This window comes from Miniopterus natalensis, chromosome 3 (assembly GCF_054644295.1).
Source record: "Miniopterus natalensis isolate mMinNat1 chromosome 3, mMinNat1.hap1, whole genome shotgun sequence".
NCBI lineage: Eukaryota > Metazoa > Chordata > Mammalia > Chiroptera > Miniopteridae > Miniopterus > Miniopterus natalensis.
The window spans coordinates 76036359-76054560 of NC_142083.1; the positions used below are offsets into that span (position 1 = coordinate 76036359).

At 44.7% G+C, this 18202-nt stretch overlaps 1 protein-coding gene across 1 annotated transcript; it reads right to left on the reverse strand.

The window, feature by feature from the left end:
- Positions 1-10088: 10088 nt before the first annotated feature.
- On the reverse strand, positions 10089-14872 carry TBL2 (transducin beta like 2). The gene is made up of 7 exons (XM_016199073.2): positions 14728-14872; positions 13136-13266; positions 12448-12632; positions 11843-11994; positions 11377-11503; positions 10870-11022; positions 10089-10638 (listed from the first exon to the last, which is right to left on the reverse strand). The coding sequence occupies exons 1-7, from the start codon at positions 14855-14857 to the stop codon at positions 10176-10178; spliced, it is 1341 nt and encodes a 446-aa protein (XP_016054559.2). The 5' UTR covers positions 14858-14872; the 3' UTR covers positions 10089-10175.
- Between the last annotated feature and the right edge of the window lie 3330 nt (positions 14873-18202).

The window sequence follows — 18202 nt, forward strand, 5'->3', positions numbered from 1 at the left end:
CATGATCCATTTTGTGAACCCACAAGATGTAGGGAACCCAGAAAGTAATGAAATTTCTATTGGCAGCACAATTGCATGGCAGATGAGGAAGGAGTGGTGATAGGGAGCTCATTTACTATTGAGCAATAAGTATGTTTACCATGTTAACCAACAAATATGTGGTTAACTGTGCCTACTGTGTGCTCACTTGTGTGGGTGCACTAAGGATGAAAGAGGTGCAAGACGGACTTTTTTTTAAATATATTTTTATTGATTTCAGAGAGAGGAAGGGAAGAGGGAGAGAGAGAAACATCAATGATGAGAGAGTCACTGATCAGCTGCCTCCTGCATGCTCCCTACTGGGGATTGAGCCTGCAACCCAGGCATGTGCCCTGACCAGGAATCGAACCTCGATCTCCTGGATCATAGGTCGATGCTCAACCACTCAGCCATGCTGGCCAGGCAGGACAGACTCTTAAGACTAAATTCCCTGTCCTCAAGGAACTTACCTCTGATGGCAACGTCATAGTTAGTGTGGGGTAACACCAAGAACAAGCTTGAACTCTATACTCAGTTCCAGGGTTGAATTCTTGCTTGCCACTTAACAAGCCTGTTTCTCATCTGCATTATAGGGATAGTAACTGATCCCCTCACAAGAGCTGCTATGAAGCAAGTGGGAAAATGTATGTAATGCGAGATTATTAATTCTTGCCAAATCATCATGTGATGATCTTACTGATATTTTTTTTTAATCCTTACTCAAGGATATATATATATTTTTAAACATATCTTTATTAATTTCAGAGAGAGGAAAGGAGGGGGAGAGAGATAGAAACATCAATGATGAGAAAGTCATTGATCGGCTGCCTAGCCCACAAACCGGGCATGTGCCCTGACCGGGAATCGAACCCCGATCTCCTGGATCCTAGGTCGATGCTCAACCGCTGAGCCATGCCCAACCAGGCAAGGATATTTTTTTTTGTTGCTTTTCAGAGAGAGTAGAAAGGAGGGGAACATTGATGTGAGAGAGACACATCGATTGGTTGCCTCCCACACTCACCCTGACAGGCCAGGGATTGAATCTGTAACCAAGATACATGCCCTTGGCTGGAATTAAATCCGGGACCCTTCAGTCTGAAGGCAGATGCTCTAACCACTGAGCGAGCAAACCAGCTAGGGCGATCTTCTGATTTTTATAAAAATGCATGCTCATTGAAAACATAGACAATACAGAAACAAAACCTTATGTACCTTTTCTCAAGATGTAAGTGTCTGAAACATGACTTTACTGGATGACCTAGCTATAATTATGAATGCATGTGCAGGGAGACTTGGTGAAAGAAGTGAAGGGATTAAGAAGTACAAATTGGTAGTTACAAAATACTCACAGGGATGTTAAGTACAGCATAGTGAATATAGTCAATATTTTGAAAACTGTATAGTGCCAGTGAGTACTGGAAACATCAAGGGGAATACTTTGTAAAGTATATGATTGTCTAACCACTATGCTGTATACCTGAAACCAATACAAAATAATATTGAAAGTAAACTGTAATTGAAAAATAAAAATTAAAAAATGAGGGGAAAAAAAGTCCAAGACACTACCAAGGGCTTCAGTAGCACAGAACAATCAGCAAATGAAGGATGCTCCTGAGGGGCTGGGTGCAGGCAGTGGGAAGAGTGTACTGCCCCTGGGAAAGTAGTGAGGATGGTCCCTGGGATGTGACAGCCCACTGTTAGGGTGAGAGTGACATCTTAATCTCAGTGTATTGTTTGGTTTAAAAGCCTACAAGCCAAGTCTGTTCCTGACCCTCATCTTAAAGCAGGAGTTTAAAGGACATGCCCAAAGTCAAGTGTTGGTTAAAGGCTGCACTATCCCTGGGTTAGGTGTTGGAAATGGGATTTTCAGAAGGGAGGTGTTCAGATGAGTACCCAAGGTGGCACTCAGTGATTGCAAGGCCGGAGGCAACTATGGAAGGTTCTAGGGAGGTGGAAGTTCTTTTACTTGACTAGCTGGCCCTATGCTAGACTGTAAGGATACTAAAATTAATCAGACATGTCAGCTATCCTCCAGACAGTAACAGCACAAATAAATGACACTGCAATATGGTGCCCTCCAATCAGGGAACAGATAAATGACAATACAATGCAGGGTAGAGATGGAGGAATATACATAGAGGCTTATGAAGCACGGAGGAGCCACTAAATTAGTCTGAGGTAATGGGGGAAAGGCAGTTTCCAAAGACTCCTGAGAGAGCTGAGGTGATGGCCATGTGACCAGGAACAGGAACTGGGGGGTTTCTGGTGTCAAGCAGGGAGTGAGACTTTCCCTTAGACAGTGTACTGGATGGCTCCCCTACAGTTTCTCCTCCACTGGGCACAAGCAAGGAACACACCCTCAGGCAGAGCAGTAGCACCTAAATAACATTCAAAATCAAGGCAGGAGAGCACAGTTTGCAGTGGTTCCCAAACTTTGGTATCAGAATCACCTGAGAGCTAATAAAGAACACAGAGGCCTGTTAAAGCAGGATAGGACCTTTGTAGTTATGCTCAGGTTCCAGGTGATTCTGATACCTGCCACAGTTTGAGAACTGTTATGAACCTGAGCTCTCTGAAACCAGACTCCATGGGTTTGAATCCCAACTCAGCCATGTACCTCCTAAGTGACCTGGGAAATCCCCATTGGTAACATGTAAGTTATAATAGTACCTATTCTCATAGAACTGCTGGGAGGGTGAAATGAGTTACCACTACAGCACTGAGAACAGTGTCTAAATTATAATGAGTATCCCACGAACAGTTGCCATTATCAAATTCTTCAGCCATGGCAGAAAGGTGTCATTAAGGAAGAAAAAAAGAGTAAAGGAGAGAGTGAGGGGTTAAAACAGTATATTCAATAAGAAATTTAAGTGAGATATTTTACAAAAACAAACCCCACTACTCAATTAGCTAGCATAATTTACAAGCCAGTAAGGTTTGAAATGTTTGAGTGAAAAAGCTGAGTTCAGCCTGGCCGGTGCACCTAAGTAGTTGAACATCAGCCTATGAAACATGAGGTCATGGTTCGATTCCCGGTTTGAGCACATGACCGGGTTGTGAGCTCTATGCCCACTAGGAGGTGTGCAGGAGGCAGCCGATCAATGACTCATCATTGATGTTTCTCTCTTCCTCTCTCTCCATTCCTCTCTCTGAAATCAGTAAAAACGTAAGTTAAAAAAAAAAAAAAAAAAGCTGAGTTCACTTGCTGTAGTGACAGCATCTACAATGAAAGCAGGAGGAAAAGCTCTATGGGTTCATTAGAGAGAAAGCTGGTATGCTCAACTCCCTATGGATTCCTTTCTTAACCTCTCAGATTGATCCTGGGATGTGATGGAGGAAAGATCAAGGTGTGAATAGGTGTGAATGGTTTCCATAGTGGTACCCTGGCTGCAGCTGGTCTGTGGGATATTTGGAAGAACTTAAGGTGAGAACAGACAGCCAATAATCAGGCCACAGATACCAGTTAAAAAAACATACAAGACTACTTTGACATGTCCAGAAGTTTCAGAGATCTGAGATATACCTGGCTGTCTCCCCAGGAACTCACAATGAAATACTGTATTTCTGATGTGCTAAGGAAAGCTTAGTGAACTTGAAACTGTAGGGGGGGAAAATGAAATGTGGTTAACACAGAGGTTAATAGTGTTAGACATGGTCAAGAGGACTCCTTCTAGGAAGACTTGTCATGGCTCTCCTCCTGCCCCTCACCGAGAGGCACAGACCTTGCAGGACCAGGGAAATGTGATAACTCGGAGCTTGTGTCACCACTTCACCCACCAGACCACAGTCCCCTAAGCCCAAACTGACCCAAACCTGCTTCCAGGGCCTGTACGAGCCTCTCCCCTGGGTGCATTCCTACAAAGGCAGTGCTGCTCAAGTGGTGCATGGCCAAGGGGTGGTGGTTCTCAGGAAACTTGATGACTCTTGGATGTGTGGACTGGGGTATCCCTTACAATATAGGAAAGAACTAGGTAGGAAGAAAAGAGAAACAGGCTTTGACCATGGGATGGCCTGCTTTGACACCACATTGTGGCAGACCTAAGTCTGAGAATTCTAAATTCAAACTTGGCCTTCTAGGATGTTGTACCTATCAAGATAGGATAGAGCATATTTGAGCTCAGCTTAATTTATAACTTTTAAATGTTAAGATGTGGCATATGATCCTCCATTTGTATTCCTGCCTCTGGGGATGGGCCTGGTAGTTAAAGGTATGTATTTACCTTAGTACCATACAGTCCTAAATTTAAATACCTAGGTATGTCATTTATAGGTTATATGCCTTGGACAATTTACTACTAATAATAAATGTTAAGGCTTTTTTGGTTACAGAGTGACTGAAATCTACTTAATCATAAACAGGAACTTACTGGCTTTTATAACTGACAAGTCCAGTGGTGAAAATCCCAGATGTATCTGGATCTGCCAGTCTCAGCATGTGATCTCTCTTTGGCTCTGCTTTCCTGTTAGCTTCATTCTCAGGCAGGACTACACATAATAACAAGCTTACAACCTACTTACTAAGCAATCCCAGCAGAAAATGAAAGATGTTTTCACATTTCTAAAGTTCTGGAAAAGTCCAGGGAGCTGCTGATTGGTTCTAAGCCCACTATGGAGTATCTGGGTCTATACCCTATAAATTACATGGATCAAGTCAGGGAAGTGGTAGTTCACCAAATAAAAACATGGTTATTGGGCGAATGGCTGAGGCAAATACAGTGGCAAGATCATAGGGATTAAATGCTTAGCACTCAATGTTAGCCAATACTAATGTGATCAAGAAAATGCAAATGGGCTCAAATTGGGTTTGTATACCAAATAGAAAGCAAGTAGAAACCACACTCATTTTCAAACTGCCCTGAGCTCTGGAAGTTGGTAACCTGAAATGAAGACCTGAAAATGCAGTCACAATCTCAGAAGACATTCACAATTTTGTGTGTATGAATCATGCTTTTCAGTTGATGTGACTGCTTCTGCAATGCCAACCTGTGCCTATCTGTGGGCCTCGGACTGAAAAGCTGTGAGCTGAATGAAACCAAGCCATACTCACCAGGAAGACCCATATTTTTGGAATTTTGTAGAGGAGTACATGAATCCCCAGATTATTAAGTTCCTAAATATGGGGCCAACTTGGGACAGTGTTGGGTCCATCTAGTGCTATATGAAGTAAGCCACCATCACTGATAACTAATTATATTAGCATGTGCTTCCTACTTACACCCTATAATCTCCAATTATAGAACAATCATTTAAATATGAATAATTACCTTAATGAAAACTTACGAAGACTATCAATAGGCCTTTGAATGTAAATTTTTGTGGTTTAAATATATTTTCTATTTTTGATTAACTGATAAAAATAGGCTATATACCACCATTTTAAATATTTCCCCAACTTTTTATTTTGAAAAATTTCAAACCCACAGAAGTTGAAACAGTAATATTAAAATATTAATGCTGCCTTCACACACAAGGATTATTGATCAAAATAATACAGTGGCCTCTGCTGTACATTTAATATCCAGATACCTTCTCCATGCTTACAAGAGAAGCAGGCTCATTTTTAGTGAGAGGAGCATTCTGTCCTCAGGAAGTCTCTGTAACGACTTTTTTCGTAGTGCTTTCACTCACCTCATTAAAAACATAGGACAGGATTTATTCCCATTTTACAGATGAGGAAACAAACTCAGAGAGGTCAAATGATCTACCTGCTTAAGGTCTCAAATCAGTAAATGATCCAGCTGAAACCACAACTGAAGACTTCTGACTTCAGTAACTCAACTTTCTATGGTAACTTCCCCTCCTGGATAGACATAATGAGAGTAAGGCTTGAGCCAAGTAGATACGCAAAGAAGTGTTTTAGTCTCCTCCTTCTGACAATCAGAAAGCTAATATTCACCAGGACCCATGTGCCCAAGTGCATAGCATTATCAATCAGAAATCTGTTCTTAGGAACATAAAACCACAGTGGAAATCAGGAATGGGAGGATACTTATAGAAGGTACTGACATTTCTGTCAGTTGCCCTGGTTTGAGTTCATTTATTGAGGGCTTATTCTGTCCCAGGTACTGTGCTTGGGATACAGAGCAAATCCAATAGACAAAGATTCTGCCTTTGCGTAGCTCACATTCCAGTGGGTTAATAAACAATCCAGATGCTGCCAATAAGAGACTGGTGGGCTGCATCTGGACCACATTAGTGTTCTCTTTGGTCCATACAGTGCTTAATTTTTTCTTTTTATAACAATTTGCCAACTTCTAGCTTCTCTGAAACAGGCAACTTTTGCTGGATTCCTGAATAATATGTAGCAGCCACCCCTGCCCCTTACCCAGGACACATGCCCTCTAAAGATCACTTCAGTCCCTACCACTTCCTACTGTCTTACACCCAGAAGACATGCAATTCATGCATTTCCTTTACCCAGTTGATATCCATCAGCATTTAAACTGAAACCCCTGAAGCAAACAAATATCCAAACAAGATAATTTCAGATAGCACTAAGAAATACAAAATAATAAAATACCCTAATATGATGGATGTGATGTGATTGGTGGAAAGGGCTACTTCAGACTGGGTGATTAGGGAGGGTCTCTCTGAAGTGTAATTGAAACTGAGACACAAATTATGACAAGCATGACAAGTCAGCTAACAGAAAAGAAAAATGCTTCCAAGCAGAGCGAACAGCATAGGCACAAGTCCCGCTTGAAGCTAGAAATAACTTGGCTTGGTTGAGGAACAGCAAGGATAAGGTGGTCGGGAGAGAAGGAAGGAAGAAGGCAGATTACATAGGACCTTGTGGGCCATGGTGAGAATTTTGTTTTTGTTTTTAAATATATATCTTTATTGATTTCAGAGAGAGGAAGGGAGGGGGAGAGAGAGATAGAAACATCAGTGACGAGAAAGTCATTAATCAGCTGCCTCCTGCACGCCCCCTACTGGGGATCAAGCCTGAAACTTGGGTATGTGCCCTGACGGGGAATCAAACCATGATCTCCTGGATCCTAGATCAATGCTCAACCTCTGAGCCACGCCCAGCTGGGTGAGAATTTTGGATTTTATTCCAAGTGGGAAGACTTTGGAGGGTTTTAACTGGGGAACAATGTGATCAGGTTTATATTTTCAAAAGATCACTCAGCTATGTGGGAAAGTGATTTAATGAGGCAAGAAAAAGGAAGGGAAGGGAAGGGGAGGGGAGGGAAGGGGAGGGGAGGGGAGGGGAGGGGAGGGGAGTGGAGGGGAAAGAGAAAGGGGAGAGGGGAGAGAAGGGGAGACAGGGGGGAGAGGGGGGAGAGAGGGGAGAGGAAAGAGGAGAGGAAAGAAGAAGCAGGGGGACCGATGAGGAAGCTATATTACCCAGTAGGTGACAGTGGCTAAGACCACGATGTTAACAGAAAAGATGGAGAGAACACAATGGCTTTGTCCCTTAAGATAGAGCATAGTCCATACAGACATTAGCTTACCTCCACCAGGTCAGGCTCTAGGTGCTTTGTGCCTTGCTCTTACAGGGACAGGGATATCTAAAGTGAACAGCCTTACCATTGGAGGTACAATCTCCACCACTCTTAAAATGCTTCTTGCTTCCTTCATCCAACTTTATGACTTGGTTCCTGACTTACAAAGTTTGTTAAACCAGACTGAGGAATCCAGGGTAACAAAGGGAGAACAGCTCCATGGGTCCTGCTAACTACACAGCCCTCCGCAGAAATCAAGTGCAAGATTGTCAGGGCTGCATTCTCACTTGTTTACTACATTGTGAGAAAACCAAGCAGAAACCCAATACCTCAGGTACTCTTCAAGTTGGGGTTCTACCATGTTCCCGCACCAGTTGCTGACTTAGATCGGCACTAGATTTTAAAGAGACCACAAACTGGCTTGCTGCTCAAAGGCTTGCTGTCAAGCTTGCTCTTGCACTCTTGCAACTCGAAGGAGACAGTACTCGAGGTCCTACAGGACATGCTTTCATAAGCCAGTATAAACTTATAGCAACTTTTTCTGAGATGACTCCTTTTGTTACAATGAAGGCATTCATTGAAGAAGCGTTTAATCCCTGGGCTTCTCCCTGGTGTAGGTCATGAAATAGCTGCTTTCTTAGCTACTGAAAGGTGCTTGGTTGCTGAACATGGTGAAGATAAATTACCCTATCTTAAAGCCACATGCCTTCAAGGTTCATGAAGACTTAGCACCAGTGAAGTTTCCAAACCTTTACAAAGTTGCCAATGCGAGGAAGAGGAAAGTTGATAGTTCATTCAGATATTATCAAACATGTAAGGATTCTCTTTCAAAGCTCCCTGATCATGAAGTTGAAGAGGCTGTTTCAAAGCCAATGATCAAGTGCATGGATCAAGTCATGAAGATCAAGCCACCGCTGAGGCTACATACAGTGTTACGAAAGGAGATAAAGTTTGCTATGCAACTGAGCACAAGTGGGCTTGACCCATCCAGCCTATTCATGTGACTGCTACAAAGAACGGAATCCTGTGAAAATATGAGTATTTAGTGAAAAAAAAAAGAAAAAAAAAAAAGATGGAGAAAAGTAGATTAAGGATATAATATAATCTGGAACGTAACCAAAATAATTTTTTTTGTTTAGTAGGTGGCTATAGTGCTAGTAGGGCGGAGGGAGTAATGAAGGGGAGTAATTAAAAATAATCCAAGGATGTGGCTTATTCAAACATTTATGTGAATTGGGGGTAAGAGAGGTCCCAGTTTTAAGGAGAGGAAATAAGAATCTGATTTTGGATGAATAAATTTTACCTAAACTCAAGTCTTCCTTGATTCCTCATTTCCTTTATTTTACATTCCACATCCAAGCAGTCCTTATATCAAAAAATTCAAACTTCTAAATATCTAATTTCTTATCAAACCTATCACTTCAACTTCATATCCACTGCCTCTGTCCTAGTTCAATCCTCTCTCTTACCTTAACTTTTACAACAACCTTCTACAGCCACAAATAAACTAACAAAAAGCACTTAATATTAAGTACTTAATATTAGGCAAGTATACCACTCTCCCACCAACCATCTTTGATGACAGAAGCATGTCTTATTCATACTTATCTCCAGCGCCTTGAGCTGTGCTGGCCAGAGTAGGCACTCAAATGTTCAATGAACTGAAAAGGGGTCCCCTCCAACAGGATATAACCTCCTGAAAAAGAAGACTCTATTTTGGGATTCTATGATTCCTCTATACAACTTAAAGCAGTATCAGATACAAAATGTATGATCCTAGAAACTTCACCTTCCCAATGGATATGTTTCTTCTTCATTTAGTTTCGAACTAGTGTTTGAGACCCACTGCTACCCATTAGTTAATAAATGATATTGGACAACAGATTAACATATATTACTACTCCTCTCTACTTTTCTTCCAAATCTAGGGACTTTATACTCTCATATCCCCATGTTTTTGTAAGGAAGTCAAAGATTATTATTCTTCATTTCACAAATAAAAATGGAGGCACAAAACGAAATCCCTTACTTACTTTTTTTTTGGTTAATAGTCACCCGAGGATATTTTTTCCCTTGATTTTTTTTTAAGAGAGTAAAAGGGAAGGAGAAGGAGAGAGGGAGGGAAAGGAGGGAGGAGAAAGGAGAGAGAAAGAAACATCGATGTGAGAGACACACCTCGATTGGTTGCCTCCCACACCCACCCCAACCAGGGCCAGGGATTGAACCTCCAACCCAAGTACGTGCCCTTGACTGGGAATCAAACCCGTGACCCTTCTGTTTGTGGGCTAATGCTCTAACCACTGAGCAACACTGGCCAGGGCAGTACTTGGGCATTCTCTAGATTTTGCCTCCACAATTATAAACTTCTTTGGGTACCAGGGTATGTTGCCACAAGGTCAAAGACCATGTTCCCTTTCTCTTCTATTTACCACTCTCCTCAGTGCCTAGTGAAGACAGATTCTACCCCTTGGGCCCAGGAAAAAACACCTTGGTCATTATGCTGGCAAGTCAAGTAAGGCCAGGAGTCACGAGAAACAAGAAGAGAGAGAGAGATCTAAGTAGGCAAGAACAGCTTCAATGGAAAAAAATAGAGAGGGGCTACCATTAAAATAATCAGAATACCCCTTTCAAAAGGTTTCCAGCTGGGGAAAAAAGTGGCACCAGTGGTGGTAGCAGAAGGCCAGATCCTTTCTGCTGCACTCTCCAGAGTCATTTCTTCAGGGCACCCAGGCTCCTCAGGGCCTCCTGGGCCTGAGTCAGCTGCTGTTGCAGCCTCTGACGGGTGCTCTCATTGGAGGCCCGCTTCAGGAGGCCTTGCATTTCTTCCACCACTGCCCGGTGGCCAGGGGTGTTATGGAACAGCCGCACTGCCCGGTCTCCACAGGAGGCCAGAAGCCGGCCAGTGATGTCAAAGGACAAGTCAGTGATACACTCCCCATGGACCTGCTGAAAGCACTCTTCTTTCTCACCCCGCCGGGTATTGTAGAGATGAATACTGCTGCCACTGGCCAAGGCCAAGACCTGAGCATCAGGGGAGAGTGCCAGGCGGCATGGGATGGTGCTCGCCTCTTCAAAGCGGCCTGTCCTCAGCAAGTAGGGGTCCTGCTGCTTCTTGTATTCCACATCTGTGTCCCACAGTTTCCATGTACCATCCTTGGAGACAGAGGCCATCCTGTAGCATGGAAAATCACAACTCTAGTGCCAACACACCCTAGAGGAGAAGGCACTGGGACAGTACTAAGGGCTCCAACTAGGAAGCCAACTCCACTGCTATGTCTACTTCCTGATGAGTGAGGATCAGGCACTCCACCCATTTCAGAGCTGCTGCAGAGACAGGCAGGAAGACCCTGGTTACCAAGAGGGGCTGAGAGCCACCATAAGAAATCAAAGAGAATTTACTCACCTCCGGCAGTCATTGGAGAAAGCAAAGAAGTGGACTGCTGCTGAGTGGCCCTTCAATTCAAAGGCTCGTACAACCTCTTGGAAGTCACCTTTTTTCCCAAAGCAGACTTCCCAAACTTTGACATCTGGGGTGAAGCCACAAGAGGCCACAAACCTGCCATACAACCCAGGTTCCTTTAGAACTTAATTTTAAGGGCATCTTGTTTCTGCAAACCCATTAAGCCCCTTCCTTGAGAAATTTAATAATCTTATTTCTAAATAACATTATCTTTTTAAAGTGCTTTTATACACATGATCTCAGTTCATCCACACAGCCATGCTGTAAGATATGTAGTAGCCCCATCTAAAAACTATAGATGAAGAAATAGAGACTAGGACTTAAATCTAGGTTTCCTGATTCCACACTGTATGCTCTTTCCACTATTTGCAGCTGGCTCACTGCTTTGTCCCTAGCCCCCAGCCCCAACCTCTACCCATCCCAGATGCAAGAGTCCCTCCCCTTCCTTACCTGCTACAAGGGGATATAGCAGCATGTGCATTGTTCATCTGGTTGGTGTTAATGGTAGACAACACCTGACCTTTCAGATTCCAGATGAGGATAGTTGTGTCACTGGAAGCAGTCATGATGAACTTTCCTGAGGAGTGAGGGGAGTGACACAAGCTGAGGTCAATTACCAGACCAACTGTCAATCTCCAAGGAGACACTTATGAAGGCCTCTGCTGTCCAAAGTATCCATGTTCCCCTCCCAGGCCAAGGGTCAACACAGAAAAAGACTTGCTAAAGAATGACGCTCTTACCTGCCTTCCCTGGGGATTTACTACAATTCCCAGACTTCAGGGGAACACAGAACCAGAGCCCCTTTATCATGCTGGGGCTGAGCATAATGCTGAAGCAGAATTAACTCATTCAGCACATATAACTAGGGCCATTCCCTACTGCCTTGGGCAAGCTCCGCCCTCTGAATGCCTCTTACCTGTGTCAGCAATGCCAATGTTGATAACAGGTGCCTTGTGCTTTTTAGGAAAGTCCTGTGGGGTGGCTGTGAAAGTATATCCCCCATCCTCTCGTTTGGTCATCTTGAAGACACGGAGGGTATCTTCATTGGCCAGCCAGACAATGAAGGCTCTAAAGACAGGTAGCAGACAAGTCACTCACTCATTTGGACAGGGAGTCCTATGTGTGCCAGGTCCTATGCTAGATTCTAAAGAAAATCAAGATCTCCCCTCATGCCCTATAATTCAGCCTTACAACTTGGTTCAAAATCTCTTAAGATCTCCCCATAAGATAGACCTCTGATACCTTTTGCTCATTTAGTTTCTCTAGGGCTTTGAAAATCATTATAGCTTCCAAGATTAATCCAGAAGCCAGACTTTGGTACTTCCCAAATTGCTTCCTTGCTATACAGCTATATAGCCCTCTAGGGAGCCCCAGGCAGTGCTCAATCTGTCTGGATGCTCTCTTTCTGCTACCCAAAGGGAGACCCTGAGTCCCCCCTCACTATCCCAAACCTGGTATGGGAAGACCATAAGCCTGGGGCTGGGCTTCCGCAGGCAAACCTGAGACTCCATCCTGTCCCACCTGCAGTCAGGGCTGAAGCGCACCAGGGTAGCATGGTCCAGCTCCACATTGGCTCTCATGCTGCGATGCTCCCGCTGCAGGAAGTCCTTTGTGCTCCATATGCGGACGGTGCGATCATCTGCACAAGTGGCTAGGTACTTGCCATTGCTGCTAAAGTCCATGCAAGATATGTTCCCACTGTGGCTCTAGGGAGAAGGGTTACAGGAGGTGTGAACAGGAACCCCTTGGGCAGATGGGGAACCCCAACCTGCAGCCATGACTCTAGGGCTCTATAGCCTGGATTAATAGCAAGATCCTGATGTAATATGATGAGAAGGGATATAAAGGGGCATCCAGATTGACTTTGGTCAGAGACCATGGGGTCTGTAATATGCACACAATACTACAAAGGAAAAGTCTGGCCCGGCCGGTGTTACTTAATATTTGAGTGTCAGCCCATGCACCAAGAGGTTGCCGGTTCGATTCCCAGTCAGGGCACATGCCTGGGTTGTGGGCTTGATCCCCAATGTGGGGATGCAGGAGGAAGCCAATCAGTGTTTCCCCTCTCATCAGTTTCTATTTTTCTCTCCCTCTCCCTTCCTCTCTCAGTAAAAATCAATAAAAAAAAAACCTTGGGGGGAAAAAAACCCACAAAAAGTCTGTGAGGGCGTGAGTCTTTGTATGTGTGTTGTGCATGTTACCCATGTACCTTCAGTGCTGCAGCCAGGAGGCGATGAGTGAAGTTGTGTTGCTGAGGTTTCTCTTTGCGAATACGCTGTTGCTGTTTCTGCTTCTTGGATCTCAAGGACTTGTCAAGTGGAAATTCATTTGCTTTTTGGCCTATAAGGAAGGGCCATGTTATCCATCCATTACTCACTCAATAAGCATTTATTAACCACCTATAATTGGCCAGGCATTGAGGAGAGCAGCAGGAGATGACCAGATATGGACCCTATCCTCAGCAAGAGAGAGTGATTGTAGGCAAAACCAGAGACTTTGGGATCAGACCTGGATTTAGATTGTGATCTTGAGGAAGCTGCTTGCTGTTAGTCCATATAGCAACTCAATGCAAATTAGAAAAGGCGCCCTCTCTGGGCTGGTACAGCTCAGTGGAGTGCAGATTCTTGGCCAGACTTCCCTACATAGGGAATAATGTGCACAACTGAGGTTTGGCATAACTTACTGAGGTTAGGCATAACTTACTGAACCTTGGGTAAGTTACTCAATTGCTCTGGGCCTTACTTACCTTAAAGTTTTGAGAACCCGATAATACATACAAAATGACAACTAGAGTATCCAACACAAGCATTAAAGGCTTAAAAGACTCAGAGAGAACTGAGGGATGAGAGGCAGTCAATGTGCATTGAGTTACCCTGTGTCAGAAATGCCGCCAGTCACTTTTGCATAAAATAGCTAATTTAATTGAGAATCAGGCCAGTTGAAAAGAGATCTATCACTGCAGACACTCCTCAATTCCTACAGGAAAACAACTCCTGATGCCCAAATACAAAGATGGCCACAGTCTGCCCTCTGCTTACCTCTCCAGCCTTGTCTAACAAACCCCCTCTCCTCCCACTAAAGTCATACCAAATGCTGTTGAGGGCTCTTGCCTTTGTGCAAGTTGTCATTACTGGGAATGTCCTTCCCTCCTGGCAAACTCATGCTTTAAGACCACATCTCTTGTGTTCCCTACTCTCAGTGAAGATTTCCTTCACATACACACACAAAAGCAGGGCTGACCACTCCCACCATTGGGTTTCCTATTTCGAGAACTGACCTCTTCTAGGAAACTTATTACATTATATTTTTCGCTCACATTTTTAGATGTTCTTCTCCACTACCCCACAGTGGACTAGGGGAAAAGACCCCAAAACCTATTGAGGTAGTAGGCACACAATAAATCAGGGAATTAGTCAGAGTGCTTACAAATGAATATCGATCCGTCCCTCACCTCCCCGCCCATTTTCATAAAATAACTAACAAGTAGAGCGCTTGGAGGCTTAGAAGCGATCTCGTAGCAACCCCGGGGACAAGCTGAGACTCAAAAGGCAAAGCAGCTTGGCCTCGGCCACTGAGGAAGCGGCAGCGTGGGACCCAGGTTCTAACTAGTCTTCCCGAAGGGGCGCGACCGGCCAGGCCGGGCGGCATCTCTTGTCGGGAAGCGAAGCTCATTCCACAAGAGGAGAAACTGAGGCCCAGGGAGAGCCGGCATCCCCGCGGGCCCAGACCGGAGGTCGGACCTCTGGGAGATCGGAAGCGAGGTCGCCGCGGGCCGCCCCTGCCCGCCCCGGCCCCACTAACCCGCAGACCGGATGCTCGTCTCCTCCTCTCCGCGCAGCCACCCCCGCGCTACCGCCGCCGTCGCCACCAGGGCCAGCAGCCCGAGGAAGAGCGACACCCCCATCAGCTCCGGCATCTGTGGCAGCTCCATATTGGCCCGGCGGCTGCCACCTCAGCCCCTGGCTCCGCGGGAGCCTGCACGTCTCCGCGGGGCCGTGCACGCAGGGGGGCGTGGCCGGACCGTTAAAGCGCCTCGAGGGGCGGGGCCTGGCCGTTGGGGACATTCACACGGGCTTTTACTATCAATGGCGAAGGGAAAGGGTCGTCTGGAATTGGAGTGTGGAACGGCCTCATCAAAGGCCTGAGAAGGAGGGATGCTGTCGGCAAACAAAAAGTAGCAGGTACGATTGGAAAGGTCTCGAGGTCCTTGAGGGCCAACTCAATCCAATAAGCAGAGACGAAACTCCACTGGTTATTACGGGGAGGATAGGGCAAAATTGCTGTCTTCGAGATTCTCTGGTTGGACCAGTCAGTGTGTGCCAAGAACAAAAACAGAAGGAAAATCAGGAGGTATTTGCTAAGATCTTAGAGGGGAATGATAAGGGCCAGACTTAAGGGTGGCCTGGGGAGTGGAGAGGAAGTTGAAAAGAAGATTTTGACATTTCTTTTTTTTAATCCTCCCCCAAAGATATGTGTTTTTTTAAAATTGATTTTTAGAGAGCGAGGACAGGAGAGAGAGAGATAGGTCGCCTCCTGTACTCGCCCCAAGTGGGGATCAAACCCTCAACCTTTTGGTGCATAGGACAGCACTCCAACCAACTGAGCCACCTGGCCAGGGCAAGATATTTCTTATTTTGAAATGATTAAAGATTCACAGGGAGTTGAAAAAAATGAACAGGAAAGTTCCATGCACCCTTTACCCAGTTTTCCCCAATGGTAACATCTTCCATAACTATAGTGTAATATCAAAACCAGGAAATTGGCATTGATACAATCTTTAGAGCTTATTCAGATTTCACCAAAAAGCGTGATATTCTGAAAGATTAATAATAGAATTTGGATTAGATCCGCTTGGTTAGAGAGGGAATAGTTCCAGAACAGGCACGCTCTGTGGGCCTCCCAGCCCTGAGACCCACAGCAAATCAAAGTTCCAGGGTCAGAGATTCCAGATTCAGACATTTCCATGCCCACCAGGGAGCCTCTCCTGAGAGTGCAGACCCTCTGGTCTTTAGAAAGTCCCCCTGAGGGGAGAGGCTGCTGCAGAGAGACTAGATGGCAAACAGACACACCACAGCCTTGGTGAGGAAGCAGATCCAGTCAGAGAGCAAATGGAGTGGCCTCATTTCCTTCCCTTTTGTCGTGTGTGTGTGTGTGTGTGTGTGTGTGTGTGTGTGTGTGTGTGCGCTGGCATTGTCTGAGCTATGGGCAGTGGGGTAGGGAGGGCTGGAGGTGGGTGTCCAGAGCATTCTGGGGCTTTCCCTCCTTAACTTGCTTTTTTGGAAGTGTAGACCCACCCAACCACTTCCTCCACTACTTAAAGACAAAGCTGTACTTTTAGGAAGAATTTCATTCACCAAGCATTTTGCATGTGACATTTATTGATCCAGGAGCTTTGCATTACATTTAATCTTCTCATATTCCCATCCTGCAGATTAGGAGACTGATGCTCTAGGGGTGCTCATTAAGTGACTTTACAGAGGTCACACTAGTCAAGAGTGAACCTGGGTACACATGCAGGTCTCTGACACCAGTCTATTGATGTAGGGGACAGAGAAGCAAAGAGTAGGGCTCAGCTGTGTACAGCTCAGTCAAGGATACAAGATTCTTTCACATCAAGAATTATTCTTTATAGAGACCTTTAAGATGCTATGAAATAACTTTAAACGGGTGAAAAAAATAAGCTCAGGTCAAGTAACTTACCCCAGGTCAACAAAGAAGCCAGGGATAGAGCCCAGAGTCAAACTTGGGTCTGCTACACTCCTAATCCATATTCCTCCCACTGCACTTCTGGGCTCTGGTAAGTAAGCTCTTACTCTTATCTTCAAGCCCAGATAGAAGCCAAGGCCAACATGTGGAAGGATAACTAATGACACAAAGCAGGATTTGGCAGAGCTGGGCAGATCAGGAAGGAGATCTGCCAATGGATTCTGAGGGGCAGTGAGACCTGTACCTTCAGAGATGGGCATTTGGACAGGCGAAGCAGAGAATGGAGCATTCTAGGTGGGAAGCAAGGCATGAGCAAAGGTGTGGAGGAAGAACTGATTCTTGTGCAGAAGGGAGTGACTATGACAGCCTTTTTGGGTGAATGCTGCAGATGGGGTCAGAGGAAAGGATGCGGTAGGAAGGGGTATGTTCAGGGTGACAGAAAAGTCTAGGCCTCCTTATGACCCAGCCATTCCATTTCTGGGGATTTATCCAAAGAAACCCAAAACACTAATTCGAAAGAATATACGCACCCCTATGTTCATTGCATTATTTACAATAGCCAAGCTATGGAAGCAACCCAAGTGCCCATCAATAGATGAGTGGATAAAAAAGCTGCAGTACATATATACAATGGAACAGCACTCAGCCATAAAAAGGAATGAAATCTTACTATTTGTGACAGCATGGATGGATCTGGAGCGTATTATGCTCAGTAAAGTAAGTCAGTCAGAGAAAGACAAATGCTATATGATTTCACTGATACGTGAAATCTAAAGAACAAAATAAATGAACAAACAAGATTACAACAGACTCAGACACAGAGAGAAAACTGGTGATTGCCAGAGAGGAAGAGGGTTGGGAGACTGGGTTTTCAAAAGATGGGAGTGGGGTTGGAGAGATAGGTGGAAAAGGTGCAGGAATTAAGTACAAATTGGTAATTACAGAATAGTCACAGGGACGTAAAGTACAGCAGAGGCAATATGGTCAATAATATTGCAATAACTATGTATGGTATCAGATGAGTACTAGATTTATCAGATTGATCACTTGGTAAGTTACATAGTGTCAAACCACTGGTTTATACACCTGAAACTAATGTAGTACTGTATGTCAACTTTAATTGAGAAAAAAATTGTTTAAAAAAAAAAGTTTAGGCTTGCCTCCCTCATAGGCTGATGGGGACTTGCAAAGGAAAAGTGGAATGATGCATCCCAGAAACCACTGGAGATTCAAGATTCAAGACTCTTCGGGAGGCTGTGGAGAGAAATGAGGCTGACAGGGCAGCAGGGCCCAGTCGCAAAACACCTTCAACATCTGTTCAAAAACCTGGCCCCCTCAGAGAGAAGCAGGAGCCAAAGAAGTGGTGGAAGCATAACTTCAATTGGCAATTGAAGATCCACCTTGCATTAATTGGAGTTTTCCCTACCTCTGGCCTGTGTTAGGTGAAACAATAAATTTCATCAATGTTTAAGCAATGGTTTTCAAAGTTTGAGCCCTGGACCAAGCATCATAAGAAATGCAAATTCTTAGACTTCATCCCAGACTTGCTGACTCAGAAACTCTTGAGGTG